The sequence below is a fragment of the Oryzias latipes genome, chromosome 14 (assembly GCF_002234675.1).
Source record: "Oryzias latipes chromosome 14, ASM223467v1".
Lineage (NCBI taxonomy): Eukaryota > Metazoa > Chordata > Actinopteri > Beloniformes > Adrianichthyidae > Oryzias > Oryzias latipes.
This window is the reverse complement of record NC_019872.2, coordinates 8,181,170-8,205,434: the sequence shown is the minus strand read 5'-3', so window position 1 is coordinate 8,205,434 and position 24,265 is coordinate 8,181,170. Positions and strand designations below refer to the sequence as shown.

Below are 24,265 nucleotides of genomic sequence, written 5' to 3'. Positions count from 1 at the left end.
ATTTATATTTATTTATATCATTTTTTCTATTCTAATATATATTTATGTCTTTTGTGTGAAATACCCTTTTTATCTATGATGGAAAAGAAGAATCTTTGTTTTTTGTTTGCTTTCCTCTTTTATCATCAGCTCTGTAACTGAATCAATAGACAGTGGTGCAGTCCCAGACTAATGTGTGGCTCCAGTGTAGCAACACACCAATGATGAGGAGCAATTGTGTGTGGTTAGAGAGACAGCAGCTATGACATCACGCAGCAGCTAAGCCTACCACACGGCTGTTTTGGGTTGACCACCTGTTAATTTCTCATTCCTTTACTGCTGGGAATAACATACAAAAACTTAGACCCAAGTCTTATTCGAACATTTCCAATCCATCTTCAGTCAAACTTTTTACTCCAAGTTCACAAGTTAAACCCCCTGAAACAAGGACCTTAAAAGTGACTGTTTTAATTGTGGGCCTCCAGAGAACACAAGAACAAGTATACGTGCGCACACATGCACACACCATAGTGAGCATCATTTCGTCAAAGTGCTTACTCATGCTGTAAGCATATAGCAACTTCAACAGACTAGTGAAAAAACGAATACATACAAACAACCCCCTTAACAGAACTTTCATGTTCTATCTGTCAGTAACCATGAGTGAACATGTTCCGATGCTTCCAGGATGTGAGGCCTAACTGTTGGCGCCCACAAGCTTAAGCTGAACGGTATTAGTAAGTAACAGTGTGTTCTTGCAGGCCTGTCTGAGGCACACAAGCCCACACGGTATGTGGTGCAGTGTAGCAGCAGTAATGTGAGATGCTGTCAGGGCCTGGAGTCCCATTAGCAAGCATTCAGTGCACAGAGTGGCTTATTGGCCCCTCGTACCCCACCACGCATGCACAGAAACCGCTACACAAGGTAGACTCTCATTCACAAAAAAAAAAAAAATCTTAATTAGGGGTGTTTTTCTGTCCCCAGCTCTCTCCATCTCTGTCTGTGACAAATGTACATGCAAACAAAAACAAAAGCATTAACAGCAAAATTGGAACTGATCAAAAGATGCTTGGCATTCAGCAAACCGAGTCCCAGAGGTGCCGTTACATCTTTCCACTTCCCACAGGGAGCAGCAGAATTATACTCCTGTTCCTCAACACCCGCCCGCTGTCTCCCTGCTCTAATCACAGCCAGGGAGGCTCAGGCAAAAATGCCATGTGGTGCTCATGTGTGTTTTTTTTTACACTCATACACACTGTGGAAACACCTACCAGCTAAATCACACACACACACATGAGGAGTAGGTTCTGTGTTTGCAGGTGCACGCAGGTAGAGGAAGGCGGCGGATCAGTGGAGCGGCTCATTGTCAGGGAGGTAACAGCAGAGGTGACAGACTGTTGACTGCTGACTGCTGTGCGTGTTTATATGTGTGTGTTTGTGTGTGTGCGTGCGTGCGTGTTTGTGTGTTATTTTACCTGTTTAGTCATGGAGTCTATGAGTCGAACATAAAAGTCCTGCTCTGTTCTGATGCCTGTTGGAGAACAGAGAACATAGACCGTTAAACGCCCATTTAGATGCATTTTAAAAATGTTGTCTCTTACAGGATTGTTACACTTTTAATGTAGGAGCTCACCCATATTTTAACAGGATTAAGATAAAAAAAAACAAGTCAGAATTACAGTTTGCATACATAAAAAAATTACAAATTAACCTTTTTTCCTTCCTATCATATGTGAATTTAATCCAACTGTATCCCCCCTCAGATACATTGCCTCTTACAGCTTAAAATATATAGCTGAATTTACTTTGGTGGAACAGTTTGCACACATCATTTCCTCATAAATACTGTAAAGTACATGTATAGTACAGTCGTACATACTTAATCATTACTATAAATAAAGATTTCACTAGAAGGGTGCAGGCCAAAACCATTGCATTTTGCAGCTACGATTATATTTGTACTTGTAACAAATTCCTACAGTGATTTTTTTTAACAAAGGTTATTGAAATTTGGATAGAAAAACGTTTACATTTTAAAAATTGTGGAGGATTTTTATTTGACATCCCAGTGGGACACTTGAAAAATCATTTTTGTATATTTTTAAATAAATTCTTAATTTAGGCCTATAGAAATACAAAGTAAATCTTTTCTTAAATTAAATGCAATAAACACAAATCTGATTTCAATGAATGGGCCAAAGATCTTTTCTGCTGTTAAAGATACAGTTTTGTTTTTTTATTTTGAAATGTAACTTTTCTTCTGAAACTCTATTTCTCCAAATAAATATTATTTATACTCTGTGGTTACGTGAAGTGTTGAAGACTATCCCTTTTTTTAAGTGTGGGATAAATAAAAATAAGTGATTGTCGTTCTCCATAAATAAATAAAAATGAATAAAAATCAGCACAGGTATTGCATCATTTCTGTGTTAATTTCTCCAGTCTCCACGTTCATACAAACTGCAGCTACAACTGTCAAAAAATAATTATTATTTTTTGACAATTATTCAAAAATGTAAGAGTGGACAACCTCATTCCGGGACAGTGACAGTGACGAACCACAAAGCTGCTGCAAATCGGCCGCAACAGCTGCGCTGAAATCTGACTGGATAGCATGAAACTCTGTCCTGCAGTTTGTGTGACATAAAGCACTTCTGGCAGCCTGTTGGTTCTCTGCAGCATCACATCTCACTGCTCCGAGGACAGCAGGACATTTTTCCAAATTAACTCTTCTAAAGACGCGCATCTTCTTTCAGCCCGCGCGCGCACTGGGGGAGGGAGGGAAGGAGGGGAGGGGGGAGCAAAAACTGTGAATGATGCGAGTTGGATCCACTCACCGTTGCTGTAAAGAAGCTGGAGCCGGTAATGAATCCCGTTGTTGGTCTTCTCTCCGCTGGTCTCCTTAGGTAAAGAAAAATGTATTTACAATTTAAAAAATGAGCTCTGAAGAGCGCATGTGCAAGATCATGCTACTGAATTATGTACAACCGCTGTATAGGTTCAAATAAATCAGTGATTTAATGTTTCACCCTCGTTATTATTGTTGTTGTTGTTATTTTTTTATTAATAATAAAATTATACTAATATTTTTTTGTTTAGAGGAAATGACTTTTCTGCTCTGACCTTCTCCTTTTCGATGAAGTCAACGAAGCTCGTCCTCTCGATCTCCACCGGCTGACCCTGCCGGTCGTACAGCGCCAGGACGAAGTGGAAGAAGTTGGACTTCCGCAGGTTGGAGGGCGGCTGCTTCTCAAAGTGAGCCCGAGCCAGACCCACGCCACTGCGGACACGTGAGACGCGTTTTAGGGGAAACTCAATAAATAAGATCTAAATATCTGTTGTTCTTTTCTTTTCCAAATACATGAGAAAAATGTTGAAGACTTAAAGAAAATCCAATGTGTTTGAACTTGTTCACTTATTGGAATTTCTTTTAATTTAAACTCATACTAAATGTTAATTTCTTCAAAGTAAGTTGCTCGATTTCTTTACTTAAAATCTATTTTTTTAATAGATTTTGACTTACCCATAAAAGCAAAATGAATGTTTATATTTTAAATAAGTATATTTTCACTTCTGAAACATGAATGTTAATCCAAACTGATCCAACAATCTATGAACTTGATGCGCACAAACACGAAGCGCTCAGCATCCTGTAGATCCAAAAGTTTCTCTCCGGACAGCAGCTCTCATCTGCAGCATCCCTGACCGCGTGCTTCCCCGCATGGAGGAGAGGTGGGGGTTTAGTGGGGTAGTGGGGGCAGCCTCACCTTTGAGCGGCCGTGTTGGCGTCCAGCACGCCGCCCCCCTGCATCCAGCTCCGGACGTTCATCCCTCCGAGCGGCTCCTCTTTCAGGCTGCTGCCGCTCCTCTGGATGCTCTCCTGAATTCCAAACATGAACAAAACTCCCCTGAATCCGCTCCGCTGCTCTCTCTGTGTCCTTCAGCCCGACTGATGTTCACTTTCTCTGCTCCGGATCCTGCGCTCTGATCCGCGCTGGTGCGCTCCTCAGCTGCTGCCGCGCGCACTTCTCTCAGAATCAGTCTTTACTCCAGTTCCCAAAAATAGGGGGTGTTTATTAAAACAGACGGAAAACCATGGCTGTAGGCTGAGGCCAAAAAAGTCCAAACAGAAGCAGAACCGGCCTGAGTCACTGTGGAGATGTTCAGAAGTGACTATTTGACTTCTGCGCGTTGCGCGATTTGAGCCGTCAGAGAGGGAAGAAGAAAAAAGGATCAAGGTGTAGCCGGATCAGATGTCCGCATTATCGGACACTTCTTTCCTTTTCTGGCTCTTTGCTGTGAATGCCAAAGCTTCAAAGCTTCAGCCCGGGACGTGAGGCACACGGGCGGGCGTGGTGCTGTCCGGAGCAGCGCTGAGTCTCCGGAGCTCTCAAGACTCCGCGCACTCTCAGAAGAAAATCGGTTTGTGAGTCTTCCCGGAGGACCCACTCTGAGAGGAAAACGCACAAGCTTCTCCCGCCCCGGGGAGGGAGGGGGGAGGAGGTGAGAGAACGAGAGAAAGAGGACGGGATGAGAATGGAGAAGAAGGGAGGGGATCGATGGAGAGGAGGGGATGGGACAAAACGAGGGTGAGAGCAGCAAAGCGGGCCCCCCACCCCTGCAGCTGCCACGGCAGGTTTCGGAACTCCTTCTTACTTTTTAAAACTGTTCCACGTCGCGACAAAACCTTCAAACACGCAGGTGAGGCTCTGCGCGCGCGCGCGGAAAACGGACCGCTGCAAGCACTTGCTCCACGCGGGCGCACGCTGAGGTTTAAAACTCAAAACCGAGCCACGTGCTGAAGAGAATCAAACATCCCAAACATTTAACAGAGGGTCCCGGGACTGTTAGCCAAACGGACCCACAAACTTTAAGGATCTATCACTTAAAAAAACTGTTTCTTCTATAAAATCTAACTTTAAGTTCTATTGATAAGAAATACAGGTGGAAGACATTTCCTCCAAACCGCAGCTTTTAACCGACTTTTATTTACATCACCGGCTTGGCTCCATTTAAAAGCCTTTTTTTCATCTTCATCATAACATATTCCTGCTCTCCATTGTCTTCAGTATGGGCCCTCGTCTTTTTTCAGTCTTGTGCCGCAAGACACACAAACAAAAGTGACAATAACAATAATTAGCTCAAAATAACAATGAACATAATTGAGGATAATTGCTACCAGATTTCCCCGCTTTGTCTGTCCGTCTGGCACCATCTGCTCCTCCAAACTATTTATCACGTCGCCCAGAGGGGAAACCAAAACATGCAAATATTTTGATGATGCTTTGATTAAAAAATGTAATAATATAATAAACATCTATGTTGAGGTGTGAAAGGTCAGCAACCTTCCATTCTGCTGGCTGTGAGAAATGATTGGCAGCGCGTTTTCTGGCTCGAAATCCCAAAGGTTGTTGAGGAAACGATCTTGACCTTGATTAGCGCGTAAAGGAACCTTTGACGCTCCTCTTGCTTATTGGGAAAGTGGCGCAAAGTCCTGTGCGGGATTTACGATGGAGATGAAAATAACAGACTGTGGAGCGCGATGACCAAATTCATCTATCATGTCCTTAATCATTGAAATAATAAACGATATGTTTTCCTTTTGATTTCAAAACTGCATAAATCAGTGTGAAAAAATGATTTCTTTTGATTGTTATTAGAAAAATTTAGGAAGACCATATTTATTTATTTTGATCATTTGTAGTTAGCTGCAGTTTGGAAAAACGAGGATACTGGAGAAATTAATACAGAAATGATGCAATACCTGTGCTATTTTTTTCTTCTGGATAATGACAATCACGTGTTTTTATTGATCCCACACTTAAAAAAACGATAGTCTTCTGGTAACCACAGAATATAAATACATTTATCTGGAAAAAAGACATAAAAATCACTTGTCACCTCAAACAGGATGCAAAAAGGTTTTATACAAGTATTGTTTGGAAGTCATTTTGATTCAGAAGAGCAGTTTCAATTTTATTTTAAGCATATTAGGCGACCACATTCAGGTGAATCTGGTTAAATTGGTGCCAAAACGCCTACGAAAAACGTAGAGACGTAAAGGAGGATCCGTCTAAAACAGAAATAATCAGGCAGGATAAATGAAAATAAACGTCAAAAGATTGGAATATTTCATAAAGTCACTAATTCCCCCTGTTTCTGCACAAGAATGCGGCTCCAAGAACGCACGGCGTTTTGGAGAAAAGGTTCATCTGTCCGCTGCCGCACACTTCCATTTCAGTGGTAAAACAACGCAACAGCACCCTCTAGTGTTTCACTAGTGCAACAGGATCATTGGGCAAACAAAGATTATTGCTAATCTGATTTTTGCAAAGTATTTTAAAAGCCAAAAATCTCTATAAATAGAGTGATGGGTGTTTGGCCAAACAGGGTAAAAATGCATGCAAAGTGAAGCCTCTTCATTTCAAAACTGACATCTCATAAAAGCTCAATGCCAAACTCCTTATGTTCTCACCATCCCACTTTCTTAAACTAAAATCATTTCAGGATTACACCTAAAAGGCCCTTTCCATGGAAAAGGAAATGGAATGACAACTTAAAGCTGTTTAAGTGCAATAGAAGTTTATCAAGTCTTAGGTCATTTCTTCACGAGTTCCAACTTTTCTTGATTACCTTCTCTGCCTAAATGACGGTGACGCTGGAACACATTGTGATGCCAAACCCTCATGAGCTTCAGTAAAACACAATTGTTCAGCTGAAAGTCTGAAGAAGATTCACTTTCCATTGAAAGACTACAGCAGATGTGTTCACATCTGCAAAAACTTGGAAATGATCAAGTAAAAATCTAGAAAGTGTCTTGGTTTATAAATTGATTCTAGGAATTCTTTGCCAATGTGCAGTTTTTTATTTTTATTCATACCATCTGATCATTTCAAATTGTAATATGATATTGCACTTTTAAATATTTTTAATACCTAAAACAATTACTAACCTTTAGCATAACAGTGTAAGAATTTACTCAAGAATTGAAAATTAAAGACATTTAAACAAAACAAAAAACACTAGTTTACCATTGAAATTTTGTTATGAAATAATTCAGGTACTTCCTCCAAGGGTTTGTTGGTGCTCTCTTTAGTTTTTATGCCTAACAAGCAAACCAAACATCAGCTAAAGTCCAAAGTACTGTGGGCTGTACCTGGGGAACAGTCTGCCTGAGGATGTGAGGGTTTCATCACTGTGGGGGGTTTTGAAGGAAAAACTCGAAACTCTTTTTTAGCTAAAGTTTTTCATTAGTTTCTAATTTGGTTTTATGGACAGTTTTTTGTTGGTTTGTGTAGAATGTCTTCTTTTTAACTATTGTTTAAATTATACGTGAAGCCCAGAGGCGTTCTCTAGCAGGAAAAGTGATTTAATAAAGTTGAATTTGAACTTGAAGTTTTTTCAAATTTGATTTGTGTAGATCATAAAAAGATGAGGCTTAAGCTCTAATATCTGATTATAGAAATGTAAAGGGATTTCTGTTTTTATCAGCTGACGTCATTTAACATTTTCAGAGTAAATCCAGTACATCTTACATGAAGGGATAATTAAAAAAAAAAGGCCCACTTATTATGTTTTCATGAACATGTAACCCATGTTGTGGATCTAAATGAAACACACTCACACCGTGTCTGCAGTGGATGGTTCATTTATTGACAGCTTCTCTTTTTCTTTTTCTTTAATTAAACCAAGGCGATGCCGGGTATCGAGTCTGAACCGGTCAGTCTAAACCAAACTGTTGGGGTGGGGGGGGGGGGGGGGGGCATTTGAAAGCAAACATTACTGGCACTCGTCACCAGATTTCATAGAAAACGTTTCTATCAAATCTGAAAAAGATCCCTGAACGTGACCTTCAATTCAGAGTGAAATCTGTCAGACAGGACCGATGTGGACAGCTGGTAAAGATGCTTTCAGCAAAGACAGAAAATCTGTTAACAGGGAGAAAGTTGGCAGCTGTAGATTCAGTTTCTAGATTTGCTTGACGTCTAAAACTGATATGCACGCTCTTCTAAATATTCACACACTTTAAAACTCATGGTAAAGAACAGAAATGTTTAACATTAGAAGCACCAATAATGAATCTGTTGGCACAGCACATAAAAAAAAAAGACCTGATGCATTTTCTACGAAGTTAATCCTACAGAGGACATCTCACCTATGCAACAAAATGTCACAATGCACTTTGTTAAGATGATTTAAAAACTGATGTAGATCAGTTTTAGTCAAATGAAGATGTGAAAAACTGGGCTGAGCTTTGAGTAGTCTGTGGAGACTGCAGCAAAAAACAAGAAAAACAAGCAAATGCAGGTGGAATCAACAGCTGACAAACTCCTGCCCAACAATATTCACATTTAATACTGAAATGCACATTCACAAACAGCTGCCAAAGACATTTATCCACTTCACACTTCTTTTTTTTATCTTGCGGGTAAATTTCTCGACTCAAAAGCCGGGAAATCATTAAAAAAAAAAAAAATTGCTGATGTTTTTCTTGGTACAAACACGTCATTAGGTATTTAAATCAAAGGATTGGAACTGAAAAGAAAAAAAAATACAAAGTTTTTCTGCCAGTCTTTCAAAAGAAAATGTGCAAAATGCATCAACCCCTACATTTCATTTTAAAGAAAAGAAATTGGCCAGGTTTGATCATACAGTCATGTATTCATTCTCAGTCCTGAAGCCAATGGTTTTACATGTAATAGTAAAGTAATATAGAGTAAAAGGACTGTTAATTATAGAGGAAGTAATACTTTAGGGGTTAAACAAACATCTCCAGATTGTCAGCACCGGGCAGATCCCACCCCTACCACTAGAGGGCACCAGAGTGATCACACCTGCCTGAACAATGCTTCATTCGGCCTGGAGAGGCAGCAACACTGACTGGTCTAGCTGATCAAGAAACCTCATCCCCTCAGAGCCAACGTGAAGCTGTGAGGAAGAGGAGGTTGGCCGGGTAAATATCAGCACTCGACTGGTTTAATACAGCTTCTTACAGAGTGACATGAGTACACGTTACACACAAACGGGTCAGGCTGTTTCCATCAGAGGGTTTTTGGTTGCCGACAGCCACATAACAGCTTTGGAGAACTGCTAGTATAAATGCCATTAGTGCAAATAACAACCACAAAGAAAAAATAAAAGGTAGAAAAAGATTGGTAAGCGAGGTCAGAGCACATTGACCAAAACGTAAGACGGGTCAGCGTGCATGCTCCACATACAAGCGTGAACGAGAAGCTCCAGCTTCAACTGATTCCTCGCCCCCAACGCCTTTCTGTCGCATCCCGCCTCGTTTGCCACCACAGCAGAGTGTGCGAGTGAGTGTGAAAGAGGCATATGTGGGATCCTAACGTGACAGAAAAGCTGCCAAACGGCTCGCTCTGCTGGCAGCAGCGTCTCACGCCTAGAAAGGAGCGAGAACGCAAAACCTCTGTGATGTGACTGGACGGAGCGAGGCGGCTCGGCTCTGGCTCTGAAGGAGGTTCAGTCGTCACGGATACGGAGTGTGTTTGTGCGTCGGCTGGGCTCAGGAGGAAGCAGGCCAGAGCGTACATGAGTGAACTCTTTTGAGATGCCACATTCCCACCGTTCCGTTCAGTCTAAAGCCACTCATCAGCGCCCTCGTCCAGTCCAGCTGTACAGTTCTCAACAAAGCGGTGCAAAAATCCCCTCAAAAATAAGATTTCTGTAACCGTATTACAAAAGCTTTGGCGGTGAGGGACATACGTGTGTTTGCTGGGACCAGCCTAACAAGTTGGTTTCATACATTGAAGCAGGAGAACAGTGACGTGTGAGATGAGTCATTGCATGTGAACCCGCCTCCTTCTCCCACACAGCAACATAGGAGTAGACCGCAGCATGTAAACCTGCAACAGGCTTCAGGTCATGTGATGGCCTCCAGACACATTCACGCTGTTAAATGTTTACTATGTACTAATACACAAACCTACAATCTGTGAGTTAAAAGCTCCAGAAGGTGTAGATTTTTAGGAAACGTGAGGACTGTGATGGTTTCCATAGCAACCATGAGTCCCACGGTCTCACAAAGCTGTCTCAACCTCTGATCCGTTCCTGAAGGAAGTCATGGCACATACGGGACGAAGCGTGCAGCGCTTCAAGTTAAAGCTGCACAAACAACAAGGCAGGAGGTCTGTCGGTAAAACGGCGTCGACGCTCGTCAAGTTCAACCTTTAGGATTTCAGACATGATGAATTCTTGTTTTGTTTTTTTTGCAGCGTTTAAATCAGAAAAACACAACAGAAGAAATGTTGACCTTTGACACGGAGCGATGTTACCATATCTGAAGGAAACTGCCTTTAACGTACCAAAAGCAATAACAACTTTCAGACCAAGTCAGGAAAATCTGCTGAGAGATCTTTTCCTCTTGGAAACAACATGACAGAGTTGGATTTTCTGCATGACGACAGAGCCAGAAGCTAAGACAGGTAGAGTACGGATGTCTAGATTGTGTTTTGATGTTCATGCATGGGCGGGGTTGTGGGCGGGGCTCAGAGGCTGCACGGCAGAGGGGAACATTCCTCAGAAAGGCCGGCGAGTTGGTCAGATTGCGTCGGCTGATCTTGGCGTGGCTCTGGTCTGTTCAGAGGACACACAGAGCCTGGCTGCTTCATCTGTGAGGATGACTGCTTCAAGGTGGAGGCGGGGAGCGGGTGGGGTCGAGATGGAGGAGTGCAGGGCATGTCTAATGTGTCTGGGGTGGAGGAAGAGGAGCACACATCATCTGTTGTCTGATGTGAATCCGTCTCACGTGAAGAAGAGGAACAAGCTGAAGCTGAAGATGCCTGACTAGCAGGGTGGTGGTGGTCAGGGTGCATGCCTGAGGGTCCCTCCTCTTCCTTTCTTGTTCCCTCTTCTCTTTCTTTTTCTGTGGCCTCATCCTTCTTAGCGTTGCAGACTGCTGCCATGTCTCCTTGTCCTCCAGGATTCTGATTGGCTGGAGGGACGTCGGCGGGGACACTGGCGGCTGGGGATTGGCTTTTGAGTTGTGCGTGACAGAGAGGACATGTTTCTTGGACATACAGCCATTTCTTCAGACAGCCAGCGTGGAAGAAGTGACTGCATGGAGTGATCACAGCACTCTTCATGTCCTGAAAGAATCAAAGGGAATTTAGGTCCAGAACTTTATGAGTTCTTGATTCTGATTGGTCAAAAAAACACACACACAACAGTCTACGAACCTGGAAGCAAATGGCACAGATGTCGTTGTACTGTTCCAGCTGAGCGTCGCTGGCTGTGGGGAGACTTTTGATCTTGTTTACCGCGTCTCTTCTGAGCAGGAAGCTCTGCCAGCCCAGCTGGGCTCTGAGCCACACGTTATAATATGAGTGAACCAAGATGATGGTGCTTCCCATGACGCTCCACTCCCCAAAGACAGTTTCTGAGACGCCGTAGCACACCACACAAACAGCAACCTGGAAAGGTAGAACGTCATCCAGCAACGCCTGGCTGTACGCTAGAGCTATTCATTGCCAGGACTCTGGGGTTTTGTGCGTTCATGAGTGTGTGGGCCATGTACCAGAAACTCCAGCAATCTGTAGGTCCCATTGACATAGTAGATGACCTCATCCATGTTCTCCACCGGAGCTTTCCGAAACTCCTCCACCATGAAAAGGACGTAGATCAGCAGAGTACCGAGAACCTGGAGGTCACAGAGGAGAAATGTCAGTTTTTATCAAATATTTTTTAGATCCACTCTGATTGTCTTTTAATCTATTTTTAAAGCATGCCCAGTTTTTTTTTTAATTATGACTATGCAGTTTTTAGCCAAGATAAAAAAAACTGTGTTGTTCCCTGAGACCATAGTTTCTGCAGAGCCGCCCCTCTGTCCCTCTTGTCCCCCCTGTTACTAAGAGCTTGGAGCAGGAAGCTTGTGACCCACCCACTGTATTTTCTACGTCACTTTGTCACAGCTTTTTTTTTTTCTTCTGCTCCTGATTTGAATAAAGAAATACTCAGGACTGCAATTTTGAGCCTAATTTTCTTTAGATATGTTTTCCATTATCAGAAAAATGCCAGAAAAACCGAAAACAAAATTACAATTTTCATTAGAAAGGATCTGTAAGGATATTTTATAACAATCAGTACTTTCAAAAGCATTCTTCTCTTTTCTTTTCTGTAAGAGTAACTAAAATAAAGTAATAAAGCAGATACATTAGAGGGATTGTTGCTGTTAGTAAGCTTGAAGTAGAACATGAAATGATGTGGGCTAAACTTTTGCATTTTCTTGTTTAGAAAAAAAAACATTTTTTAGCATTCGGGTTATTTTTGGACTTAAGTGCATTACCTGAAGAGAGGTGAGGATTGAAGAAGAGATGATGATGAGGAGCCAGAAATCCATATGGAAGAATTGACAGATCATGTAAGACATGTAGGCTGGAAAGATCAGGAGGAAGAGGCACAGGGACACGGCTCTGAAGTGCTTCCACAGACTCCTGTGGGGGGAAGAAAGAGTTTTGTATTTTGTCCAAATAAGGACAGTTTCTGTCTTTCTTATGCGTTTTGTCATAAGAGAGAGAAAACTAATATATCTATATATAAGGGCTGCACGAAATGAGGAAAACTCGCGATTTGCGATATAAGGGATCAAAATTGCGATGATGATATAACTTGCGATACATGAGCAAATAGCAAAACAACCCGAAACATAATTTACATTTCACTGCAACAGTTAAATTTAGAGTCAACACAACTTCAATTACACTCCAAATGACCATCGTCTACATAGGAGGCGAGCATCTAACATAAAAGGGCTCCATCTGATTGGTCAAATGCATGAACGGATTTGTTTGATCCGTTAAACATTTCAAGCTGCTTTAATATTGTTTAAGCACATTTAAGGTTATCATTTATCGCAGTTTTCGCTGACGTTTGCGATATATGTATTGCACAGCTTGATACTATACTTATTGTGTAGGCCTAGTATAAATATACAGTGTGTGGATCTTACTTGTCCCTGGAGGCCCCCAGCGCCAGGACTATGGGATCAGCAATTTCAAGCATAGACTGCAGGATGGAAGCAACCACAATGAAGAGGATGATAGAGAGAAGGAAGGCTCGATGGATGACCTGCAGCTCTATCAGGCCGGTTTGGACGGCGAGGATCAGCAGGGTGATGCCCTCCGTCATTCCTCTTTAAAGATTGCAACAACAACAAAAAGAAGAGGTATTAAAAAAACGACCAAAGCCATTTCTAGCAAAAAAATACTAATAAATAAAACGCCCACTCATTTATTGACCAACCTGTGCATGGTGTTGTCATTCATAAAGGCTCTGTAGCCCTGCAGGTAGAACTTGCATAAAGTGAGAACTCCAAGAGCGATGAAGGAGACTGTGAAAACTAGACCCAGCAGAGAGTACGGAGTACTGCAACATTCTGCAACGCTGCAGACACGCAGGAGATGGAGAAACATTTAACTCAACATTGGCAACAAGAAAGTTTTTTTTTAATTATTTCTTGCCTTCATGCAAAACATCAAAAATGTCCCTAAAGCAACATATTTTCCACATCATTTCAGTAACGCAAGATTCTCTCAATAAAATCTAATTTCACATACTTTAGAGAATAAGAACAAATCTCTTATTACTCCACTCTGATCATCGTTTGATCTGCTGTAAACGCATTCCCAGTAGTCTTTTAATTATGATTATGCCATTTTTAGCAATTTTAGGCTTAATTTTCTTTGTACATCTCCTCCATCATGAGAAAAGTTCCACTCGAACTTGTTAAAAACACAATTTTCATTGGAGTCTTTAGGAGATCTTTAAGCTGCTTTAGGTTATCTTGTTTATCTTCTATAGTTTTGATTTCTGGAGAATCCAAATGTATAGAAGGAACTAGGCTTCTCATAGGGAGAAAAATAGTCTTGATATGTTCCATACAGTTTGAATGGTGGTGTTCGAGTCTCACCTGGTGAGGAATAAGAAGAGAAGTCTCTCCCTTGAGGTTGGCTGGTCTCTGGTGCTAAAATATGTGTAGATCTGCAGGGCGAACAGCAGCAGCCAGAAACACATGAAAAGAACAGGAAGGACCAGCTGGTTCCACAGAGACATCCCCAGGGCCAGGAGACCGTACACTTCCACAACCTGAGAGAAAAAGAATCCACAGAACCACTTTAGAGAAAGAAAGGATGGAAAAAAATACCAAGCACCACCGATCAGCAAATAATAAAGTCGTTTCACAAATGGAAAGGCTTGCAGCATTTGGCCATGCTGATTATGTATTACCTGAGCAAGTTCCCTGTAGGCAGTCTTGGCTAGGTTGTATGGTACCAGCAAGTTTGACGCCAAAAAGTAAATGACCTCCAGGCCTGTGAAGATCATGGAGAACTTATTGATGAACACAATGGTCTCCGGGGGGACCAGACACAATCTGGCCACCAGAGGGAGGAGGTGAGCAGAGAAGAGCCAAATCCTCTTGGTTTGCATTACACAGGAACACAGTGTGCACACCACCAGCTGGCCTGGAAGACACAGGCACAGACATGAATGCACCATTACCAGAAAACCATTACAACTAATGCCCTAGGAGCATTTTAAACAGCTATTTATTAACCATAAAAGTGTTAGTTTCCTGATACTTCCATTTCTCTAAACTCAGTACAGCCTATTTAAACATATAAAGCAAAAGGTAAACATTAAGTCTAGTCTAGATTATGAATTAAATACTGGCTTTTTGAGGATTGGAAATAAAAGTTAAGCAGTAATTGTGACACTTTATGACAATTATGTTACATTTCAACTAGAAATAGGACAATTTTTCTTAAACACTAAGTTCAAACAGCTTTTAACTTCAAGTGTGTCAAACTAAAAAACATGTCTGAAAAAAAAAAACACAGTGATTTTATTGGCCAAGAAAAAGTGTGTTTATACGAATAATGTCTCGATAGTTCTGTTCAAGCTATGACTAAAAAGCCAGTGAGATAAGAGCCTAATGCTAAAAGCCTGGATCACACTGATGTGTAACAGTATACCTATGAGAGCCGTGGAGAACCTGTTCATAGAGAGCGGTTCCAGATAAATAGGTCCTTCATAACCAGAATCCAGTTCACTGCGAACATAATCCCTGAAAAAGAAAGTTCAAAAATAATAGACAGGCTTGAAAATCTGCTGAGAGCTGAAACACAACACCCTACAGTCACATAATAGGCTCTGAACAACACGCACCAGGAAACTTTGATTATATATGGCTCATTCTTTTCAGAAAGATCCTTGCATAGAATCAACTACTAGATACAAATATAAAACACTTATGTTAAAGTAGAATCAACTCAATATTAGTAACTTCATATGATAAGGCAAGGCTAAAAGATTTAAAACTTTTGTATCTGAAGCATAAAAAAACTGACTAAGAAACAGATACTGGAAAGCGTTTTCGGTGGGTTTAAACAGATGAGCAGCTATTTATACCTTGAAACCTGGTGACCGGCGAAAAGGAGCAGGGCAGTCAGAACGTACAGGTACAGTTTAACCAGGTGCTGACGCGGCAAAGTCAGGAGCACCAAGCTCAGGATGTAACCTGAAAGAAAACCAGGAGGAGTCGTTAGACAAAGAACAAAACATCCTACAGCATCTGTGCATGTTCTTGTTTGCAAACCTCATTCCATGCTAAGGCATGAAGGAGATACGCTCAATATCAAATCATTTGAACATGCAGAGTAGTGTTGTATTTCAATCAAAATATGGAACCACCTTTGAGCAGGTTTATCAAGCATTTGTAATCCCTAAAACACAGTCCAGACCCTCTTGGTTCAACAGTAGTTCTTTTATTTGCTCTCTGTTTATTGTACTGGTCCACTCAGTGTTTCTCTGCACAGACAAGTGTACAAATACAAAGCTATTTAGAAGGAAAAATAATAAAATTAAAGAAAAAAAAGGTGCCTCTTATTTCTCTTCAATTACATACCAGCTCACAACCTAACAATGCAATTTTACTGTTTAAATCTAAATGGTATTGGAATCTTGTTGGTCAGTAAAGGTGCAAACACTAGAGCTTTCTACTGTTTAATAACTGAAATGTTCATATTTGAATCCACAAAAAGTACTTCAAACACTACTTTCCTTTTTGACTGAACTGGATTAATGTTTAGAAAAAGTGTCCATTCACAATTTAAGAATTGTTTTGGTAAAGAATGAATGGTAAAGACAGGAATCGCTATCTTCACAACCTGGACCAAGCAACAAAATGTAAGCCTTCTGACAGGAATCCTGTATTTCACAAAGGATATGACAAAGAAGACGGCAAAACCGAATCCCACATTTGATTTAAGGAAAAGAAGAAAAAAAAAAAAATCACACGCATGTGCATGACGTTTAAAAACAGTTAGACCCTAGAGCAGGGGTCGGGAACCTTTTTGCCCAAGAGAGCCATAAACGCCACATATTTTTAAATGTAATTTCGAAAGAGCCATACAATAATGTAGTGTCCTTTTCCCACACTGAGACTTAACCTCTTTTAAGGTTCTTTATTCTGGTTAATGCAGGCTGTAACAAATGCCGTAAATTAATTCAGCAGCTCCTGAATCTCTCCCGCCGAGACGAGAGCGCTTCTCCCAACTTTATATTCCCCTGCTCCCGCTGCAGCCCTCCCATTTCCCTTATTCGGCCCATAGCTGAACCCCATTGGTCCAAATTAACTAACAACAGGCTGAGCGACAGAACTAAGAGCCAATCAGATCTCTGCTTGATGCGTTCAAGGAACTCCAGAACTTTTAACGCGGCCCAACAGCCAAGTTAAACTCAGTCCGCGACAATATGTTTAAAACTAAATATTCAAGTGAATGTGTGCATTTGATATAATTTCAACACTTTTAAAGGACAATAAGTCTGTGGATTATTTTTAATAACATTGTTATGCTGTTGTTAATAAATGATGAGTATTTCTCGTGGTAGTTTTGCTGATGGTTTAGTCTGGTTGATACGTGGTGAGTTTCTGCTTCATGCAGGCGTTGATACTTTAAACGTGATCATAGGTCTGAATGTTCTGTAAATGTGAGACAGACTGCTCACATGCAGACGGGGAGCCAAACACACACTCACTCGCTGTAGTGAGTGACAGGCAGCAGGTTTTACGTTTTTACAATCCCTGCGCGATTCACCTTACTGACCGAGCCCACAACTCCACCCCCACCCTCTGCTTTCTCCCTCTCACATCCCGTCCCCGCTACTGCGCGCTCTTTCTCAGAGACGGGGGCGCGCAGTTTTAGGCACGGCAATTCACAGGTTTCCGGGTGGTACAAACTCTGTGAAATAATAGATAATAGTAAAGTGATAGTGCTGGCGCAGATCCTTCTCTCCAAGCACCGCTACTACTGTGCGCCTCTGGCATCGCATCGCGCCCGAGAAGGACTGGTCTAATGAAAAATAAAAAAATAAAAATGTGTCTGCGAGCCACATGTGACCATCAAAAGAGCCATATATGGCTCGCGAGCCATAGGTTCCCGACCCCTGCCCTAGAGGTTATTCTGAGTATGAGTGGAAAAATAAAAGCCACCAAAATCCCAAACCACTTTGCAGTTCGTTTTTTTTCCAACAAGTTTTAGAACATTTGTGTATTGTTGTAAGTGCATGCGTCATTACTTTCTGTTTTCGTTTCTCCAGCACTGACCTACGTAATGCAGATAGAGTGCCAGGTATTTGTACTGAAACAGGGGGTTGTTGGACAGGCTGGAGCGTTGGATCTTCTGGAAGAAGGAGCTGACGTCCCAGCGGTAGAGGACATCGAGCAGCATGATGCTGGGAACACGCAGACCCACATTGAGCACAGCCTCGACGCGGTCCTTCACTGCCATGGCCTCAGGTTATTTGCTGATCTGCAGGCAGAACTGACCACTAAGACGTGTTGTTGGCAGTGGGCACTCTGTACAGAAAGATAATACAAAGAGAAAAATTGGAGTATTAAAATAGTCCTGGAAGGTTGGAGGCAGAAAAGAAAGAAAAGAAAAAGGGGAGGTGTGATTGGTCCAAGTCGGAGAAAGTTGCAAAGCCACGGGGGAAATAAATAGAGATGGCACAGGAGGCAAAACACACACAAAAAGTGTCTTTTTTTTGGGTAATATGATGATTCCAGGGTTTACCTTAAACACTGGCCAAATAAACCTCAGTCAGCGAGGCAGAAACTGGTGCCAGCTAGTCAACCAATCGCAGGCTTATTGAGCGCAATTAAGTTTTATTTGAATCTAAATCTGCTTTCTCAGCAGCACATTGTTCGCTTCAACAACAACAGTGCTGCTGAGAAAGGGGGGCTAAGCTGAGCAGATTTTATGGTTGCCTTAAATTCTTGTGAGCTAAAATGATCATGCTGACTCAGAAAAGTAATTAGAACACTGTTCAGTTTAAAGAAAACAAACCACATTATGAGGAAATGCTTTTGCTTTCTCTGAGTCAACAACCATTGTCTACTAAAAACTGTAGTACAGTAGTTCTCAAAACTTTCTCTTTGGGTAAGTTCTTATTTTCAAATCAATCACATAGGGATTGACACAGATACATTTCTGTGCAATTATCCCTGAATGGCAGGAAGCAACTTATACATCTGATTTTAAACAGACTTTTCTTCCTACTTTTCAAATGTATCTAGAAAACGTAAAGGAGAAGCACCAACACAGACGATGGAAACAACTGATGCTAAAGCTTCAGACCAAATCTCAATGTAGACACATTTAGGTGTTCTGACACCACAGTCCCGCTTGTACAAACAGCAACAGACGCAGTTTTGGTGACATGAAACCTGTGTCAGTGCTACACTTCTTAAAGAGCAGTCTTGGTTGTGCTTCCTGTGTCTCCAGTTTACCCCTTTTGCTATCTTAGATGACTCCACCCTTCCATTGACGTGTTCTCCCTACCATGACAAAGGTGAATAAAGGTGGAAAGATTTCATGTAATCTATGGACACCAGTGAAGATCACAAATCATTGAAGAACAAAGGTTCAGAGCACTGTCTAGTGGGTCTAGATGACCCAACTCCCAACGTTAAAGTGCCTAGGATAGCATAAGGGTTACAGAGTGGTCCTATCGTCAGCATCTTCATGCAGCAGAACCACTCAGCTGCATTCCAAGCAAATGTCTACCACCCAAATTTAGTCTTATGTGATCGAGTTCTCCTGGAAATTACATCTCCAAATAAAATATTTAATAAGCAATTATTAGTGTAATTTGAAATGTATAAATTGTATTTAGTAATGCTTATATTTATTACACAATTCCTTACTGATCCTCAAAGAGCTGAACTGTTATTTCAAAGACCCTGCTGGTCCTCCATAGCTGATGTCACTCTTAGTAAAAGGCCTTTTATTTAATTATTCCATGTATTACAAATCAATACTTTCATAAGCAGACCACTAGCTAAAGGAAAAACTGTTTGTGCTAATGCTGCAATTCTCTGCAGACAGGCAGGATTTTAAACTATAAGCAAATGTCAGCGCTACGAAGAAGATGGTGGTGTAAAAGAAGTAAAAGAGGCTGCAATTTAGAGGAGGGTGCCTTTATAGTAAACTGACAGGTAGGCCTGCACAATAAATCGCAAATTTATCATTAGCACGATATCAAGCTGTGCAACACGCATGCAAAAGACGGCAAAAATTTGTGATAAATGGTTTCCCTTGAATCTGCTAAAACAATCCTGTGGCAGCTTGAAGAATTCAGCAAATCAAATAAATCCATTTATGCATGTGACCAATCGGATGGAGCCCATTTCTGTTAGATGCTCGCCTCCTATATAGTATAGGGTCATTTGGAGTATAATTAAAGGTATGTTGACTCTTTAAATTAAACTGTTGCAGTGCAACTGTTTTTGGTTGTTTTGCTATTTGTTTGTGTATCGGAAGTTATATCGGCATCGCAATATTCATCACTAATATCGCAAACCGTGAGTTTTCCTCACATCCTGCTGCCCTACTGACAGGTTATGTCCAAGTCTGTCGCAGACTCAATGATGCAATCATGGCAGGTGCATAGACAGAGCAGGACTTCACAGGTAAAAACTATTATTATCAAAAATTAATGGCTGATAGGGATAGTGTTCAGTTTATATAACCATTTATTGATACCATATTGATCCGATGTCATAGTGTATCCCAACAATAAAAACTAATTGGCACCTAGGAATGTCAGGAAGACGAAGATCACAGGATAATAAATCAAGACCTACCAACTTTCTAGAATAACCGATAACAAAACATATCTAGATTGACCCACATTTAAAAATGTGACTTCTTCTTTCTATGATTGTTAAGGTGGAAGAAAGCTTTTAAGACCCACTCCGATAAAAATCATGTTGTTAGTGTTTGTCACGTGATGAGACATTTTCCTCATAATGGAGGACATATATAAAGCAAATTAAGTTTCAAATTGCATTTCTGAGTATTTCTTTATTCAAACAGTTGAGAATCAGGAGTAGATGGGAAAAAAGAATTAGTTACAAACATTTGTAGCTGTGATGTAGAAACTACAGCCGGCGGCCCACAAGCTCCCTGCTCTGCTTCATTCCTAAGCTTCTATTTGCAGACAAATAGATCCATGTATGTCTTTGTTTTCCTTGACCGAGCTGGCATCTGGCTCCAAGCTGTACGTCTGGACAGCTCTGATATTGCTGACCATTTTTGTTGCACCCTTAATGTTAGGTTGGGGGTGTGAGGGGTTGTAAGCTACTGGAAGAGGGTGTAAAAAGATGGACGTTGGAAAGTAGGAGCAGGCTTACTCCATGGCACAGTTCTGGACACAATTCAGAAGAAAGTTTCTAATGAAATACTGCCACCCTGCAGAAACTATGTCTGAGAAAATGATACAGGTTTTCTTATTTTTGCTACAAAACAAAAAAACATAATTACAATTAAATCCTTTATTTCTTATTTTTAAAAGACCACTGGCTTTTACAATGGATCCAAAGATCAGAGTAGGACTTTCAGAGCTTTCACTCAATAAAAATAATCTTGCTAGGTTTAAAAAAAACTTGAGCTGAGATGGACAATAGGAAATCCCAAAGCGAAACGCCCTCTTTCTTTTTTTGCTCTCAGTGATGAGATTCCACACAATAAAAGTGCATTTATATATTTTTAAGCCCTCAATTCGTAAGTATATATTTAAATGCTCAGAGAAAACACATACAATTGAGTTTAATCTTAGTATTAAACTCAGTATAATAGTTTCCTAAACAAAAAAATCTTAAAAATGATGTAATGGTGACATGAATAACAAAGTTCGGCTGCTCTTTGCTGACATTTTTGACTACATCTAAATTTTTAAAAAGTCATTTGGAAAAAAAGGAATTTTCTATCTGTAATTATTCCTGCACCACTGGGACGATACCTTATGTAACTGTGAATTCATTGGACAGAGATGGCTCCGCAGAATCCAACCTTATATAACAGAATTCTACCAAGGTATTTTTATCTATCCTAAGCCATTCATGGATACATTATTTACTGTAGTAAAACAAGGGTGTTCTGGGTAGCTAAACTGTTTGATTGCTTAACAGTGACATGAAATTATGTGTCGGAATTCACATTGGATTGAGATTTTGCTTTAAATTATTACAAAAAATGATATTTTTAAGATATTAACTGTTAATAAATAGGAAAGAAATTAGGCATTTTTAATGATAAACATGAAGTTGAAGTACAAACAGTGCAGTGCTTGTATTTAGGGTATTATTTGTGACTGCAGCAAACAAAATGAACACAATCAGGCTTTCGTGGGACCACAATCATGGATAGATTACCTTATATGTCAAAAACTGGATGGTTGAACCTCAGTCTGCAACACAAACATGTTCCTTCTAAGGAAATACTGAAACCATTGACTGTAAAGGGGGGCAGGTCTGCAGTGTTGAACTACAGTAACCCATTCATCTTTGTAAGAAATACTGTCTCAATACACTTTACGTACTGAGGGAGTTATCATACTGACGGGGCTAGGCAAATGCAGCAGTTATCCGAGAATAAAACACAATTTGAATAAATGACTTGTTTAAAATAGGTGAATTTGTTCAGGGGGGCTTGTTTGTAGTAGCACTAGTCCTGTATACGTTATTATGGGTGAGTGCTGCATCGGCTGCTCTACGTGCCATGATGAACTCTAGTAACCCCATCCGTCTCAGCCTCAACGGAATAAATATTTATTTATATCCGCTGCACCGCAAGAAAGACTGCAGCGCCTAGCTATAATTCTGGGTAAAACAATTAACAATCCAGTTGTTCGTGAGTAACCGGAGAGCAGTGGCTGACTTTGGAACATGAGGGGAATGCTCTGAAAGCAGTGACAGTAGTACGTGAGCTGCGTGGAAGGCATGATGAGCCGCACCGCGCAGGCAGCAGCAGCAGCAGCCAAGCGCATAGCCGACGGCTAAGAGGGTTAGCGTTGTTGTCAGTTAGCCAACTCGCTACAACATCAACCAAACACGCTTGGCCACAGCGCTAAGTGGGGGAAAATACGTCCTCTAGCAATTGAATGCTGCTAACAAACAAGCTAAAATATATAGCAGTGCAGCTTATTGAACAAAGTTCCAATAAGCCGCCGTGGCTAACGAGTCCAGAAGCTAACAAATAGAGAACCTCCGCTAGAACCTTCACCCGCGCACAGAAAACTAACAATAAACGGGTTTAGAGAGAACCTTACTTTTCGGAAACGATGTTCCCACGATGAAAACCTCTTTCGTGGTGCTTGACGAAACGTTTATGGAGCATGTTAACTCGGAAATGTCGATGATAACGGTCCCTTGCAAGCGAGCGCTCTAAAGTAAAAAGAGGCTGCCCGTTCGTTCATCTTTCCTGGCAGCCATTACCGAAGTACTGGAGGAGGCAGGCGGCTTGTGTGCATGCGCAACATGTCGTCCCGTTAAGTGTTTCAGTTTCGGCCCAACGGGGCTGATTCAACATGACAGAGTTGTTAAAAGACCTTACCCAAAAGTAATTGAAACTTACTGAAAGTGAAGCAGTATAGTTGAAGTTTACGTTTTAAGAAGTATTCCTTTAGTATACTTCCTATACAACACACGTGGCATAGGCCAACTTACTCTAAAATAAACATTGTGTTGACACTGTCAATAGAAGACACAACTTCATTAATCAACAATAAAATTGTAGTTCGAAGCTAAAAAAAAAAACCCATGAAGAATCTTTTTTTATTTAAAAAAAAAATCCATCCTCATCTAGCTGCCAAAAGTATCCTGAAGGTAAAAACAGCTTTTTCAGACCTCCCCTGAATCCGATTTCCCCCGCTCCCCACTGTTCTGTTACATTATGTTACGCTACAGTTTATTTTATTTTCCTATTTGGCGTGCTTTATTACAATTTCCCATTGCAATTTAAAGGGCTTATTCTATGTAAAAATCAGTTATTGAGCTTTTAAGTGTATTAAAATGTTTATTCCTCACAAAACAAAACCTCAAAGTGGTATTTTGATCCGTTCACACATTTCTGAGCAATCCTCTAAAAACCTTTGCTCTGAGCACCAGCCCTTCCAGCTCATGAAAACAAGCAGGTTCTCACGCGCTTGACTTAAGACACCGGGACGAATATTCGCCAGGCGTTTTTCGACACGTTTTTTGTGTTCACACCCAGGCGATTTTCGCTGACGATGAACCGAGCGAACATGCAATTTCATTCCCTGACATTAGATGGCGCTTAATGTAAAACAGAAATACTCCTGTACACAAGGTGGCGCTGCGCAACTTCACGCTTCTTAAAGTCGCTTTTCACTCAGAAGAAGAGAGCAAGTATTTACGCGATTGTCAGAATCGTACAAAGAAAACATGAATATTTCCAGCACCAGTAGCTCCAGCTCCAGTTCCAGCGATTAAGAAATTATTGTTGTGTTAAATGATGAAAGACGCCGATTTTGGGTACATCCCATAGTTGCGAGAAGAGAAGAACATGGGGAGTTTTATCGACTGATACAAGAGCTGAAACTGTATCATGAGCGTTTTCAGGGATATTTTAGAATGTCCGTCATTATTTCTTTGCGGCAGTGTAGATGCTACTTGGCGTCTATCTTCTTCGCTGGTATGTGTGCTCAGAAAGGCAGTTTTGTGTTTGAGCGCCCCCAAGTTGTGTTTTACTGTAACTTCAGAAGCTCCAGACACGTGTGCAAAAGCGCCATTCTCATTGGTCGTATAGTTTTTGACGCGGCGCGTCAAACCAAAAAAACGAACCCGAGGCTTTTTTAAAAAGTGACGCTTTGACGCGTGGCGTTTTTTTAAGGTCGGTGTGCACACTCGCAGTGGTGCCCTTTGTTTAGTCACGAGGCGTTAAACGTCGGCGAATATCGCGCGCAAAAT

At 41.1% G+C, this 24,265-nt stretch overlaps 2 protein-coding genes across 2 annotated transcripts in view; both read right to left on the bottom strand.

The window, feature by feature from the left end:
• The window catches only part of LOC101175674 (transcription factor COE1), a 90,769-nt gene extending 86,303 nt beyond the window's left edge, over nt 1-4,466 (bottom strand). The window contains exons 1-4 of the mRNA XM_004076149.4: nt 3,747-4,466; nt 3,103-3,259; nt 2,817-2,880; nt 1,455-1,510 (exon numbers count right to left, since the gene is read on the bottom strand). Coding sequence (XP_004076197.2) covers nt 1,455-1,510; nt 2,817-2,880; nt 3,103-3,259; nt 3,747-3,874 — 405 coding nt within the window. The 5' untranslated portion in view covers nt 3,875-4,466. The remainder of the gene's footprint in view (nt 1-1,454; nt 1,511-2,816; nt 2,881-3,102; nt 3,260-3,746) is intronic.
• A 3,145-nt stretch (nt 4,467-7,611) lies between these two features.
• Nucleotides 7,612-22,834, bottom strand: rnf145 (ring finger protein 145). The gene is made up of 12 exons (XM_004076254.4): nt 22,606-22,834; nt 17,600-17,851; nt 15,403-15,511; nt 14,967-15,058; nt 14,221-14,456; nt 13,904-14,079; nt 13,237-13,377; nt 12,944-13,126; nt 12,281-12,428; nt 11,513-11,635; nt 11,175-11,408; nt 7,612-11,084 (listed from the first exon to the last, which is right to left on the bottom strand). The coding sequence occupies exons 2-12, from the start codon at nt 17,781-17,783 to the stop codon at nt 10,485-10,487; spliced, it is 2,226 nt and encodes a 741-aa protein (XP_004076302.1). The 5' UTR covers nt 17,784-17,851; nt 22,606-22,834; the 3' UTR covers nt 7,612-10,484.
• Between the last annotated feature and the right edge of the window lie 1,431 nt (nt 22,835-24,265).

Coding starts and splice junctions, on each gene's coding strand:
- rnf145 (XM_004076254.4), bottom strand. CDS start 17,783: ATGGCAGTGAAGGACCGCGTCGAGGCTGTGCTCAATGTGGGTCTGCGT. Junction 13,378..13,903: donor CTCTTCTTATTCCTCACCAG/GTGAGACTCGAA, acceptor GCGTGTCTGCAG/CGTTGCAGAATGTTGCAGTA. Junction 11,409..11,512: donor ACAGATTGCTGGAGTTTCTG/GTACATGGCCCA, acceptor CTACCTTTCCAG/GTTGCTGTTTGTGTGGTGTG.